The sequence below is a fragment of the Gekko japonicus genome, unplaced genomic scaffold (assembly GCF_001447785.1).
Source record: "Gekko japonicus isolate JY-2015 unplaced genomic scaffold, Gekko_japonicus_V1.1 scaffold1502, whole genome shotgun sequence".
NCBI classification, from domain to species: Eukaryota; Metazoa; Chordata; class Lepidosauria; order Squamata; family Gekkonidae; genus Gekko; species Gekko japonicus.
In genome coordinates, this window is record NW_015168696.1 from 298268 (window position 1) to 298731 (window position 464).

Sequence of the window (464 nt, forward strand, 5' to 3'; positions counted from 1 at the left end):
GAGCTTCGGGGTGCAGAGACTGAGGTCGAAGGCCCCCAACAAGGAGAACCTCCGGCCGGCCTCTTCGGCCGAGCCGACCGTGCAGAAGCTGGAGAGCCTGCGGCTGGGGGACAAAGGCGAACCCCGGCTGTTGAGGTGGGACTTAACGTGCTCCCCGCCGCAGAAATCCTTACCTGTTGCACTAGAACCAGAAGAGGAGAATGGGGACGAGCTCAAATCCGGTGCAGTAAGTGGAGAACCCTTTTGCTGTACGGCCGCTGGGAAATGGGGGAAATGGTATAATCAGAGACGTGTGTATCCTTCTCCCCCCACCCCAGGCAGCTTCCAGCACCCGTGCTCAAACAAACAGTCAAACAAACAAACAAAACACTTCTTGACCAATAAACCGTTAGAACGGTGAGGAATGAAATGCTAAAACCCACCTCCAGTATTTATTTATTTATATTATTTATTTATTTATTAGA

General features: G+C 51.7%; 1 protein-coding gene across 1 annotated transcript in view; it reads left to right on the forward strand.

Moving 5' to 3' along the window:
- The window catches only part of JPH3 (junctophilin 3), a 117878-nt gene that overhangs the window by 106254 nt on the left and 11160 nt on the right, over positions 1–464 (forward strand). The window contains exon 4 of the mRNA XM_015415481.1: positions 1–226. This exon is cut by the window's left edge and continues 679 nt beyond it. Coding sequence (XP_015270967.1) covers positions 1–226 — 226 coding nt within the window. The remainder of the gene's footprint in view (positions 227–464) is intronic.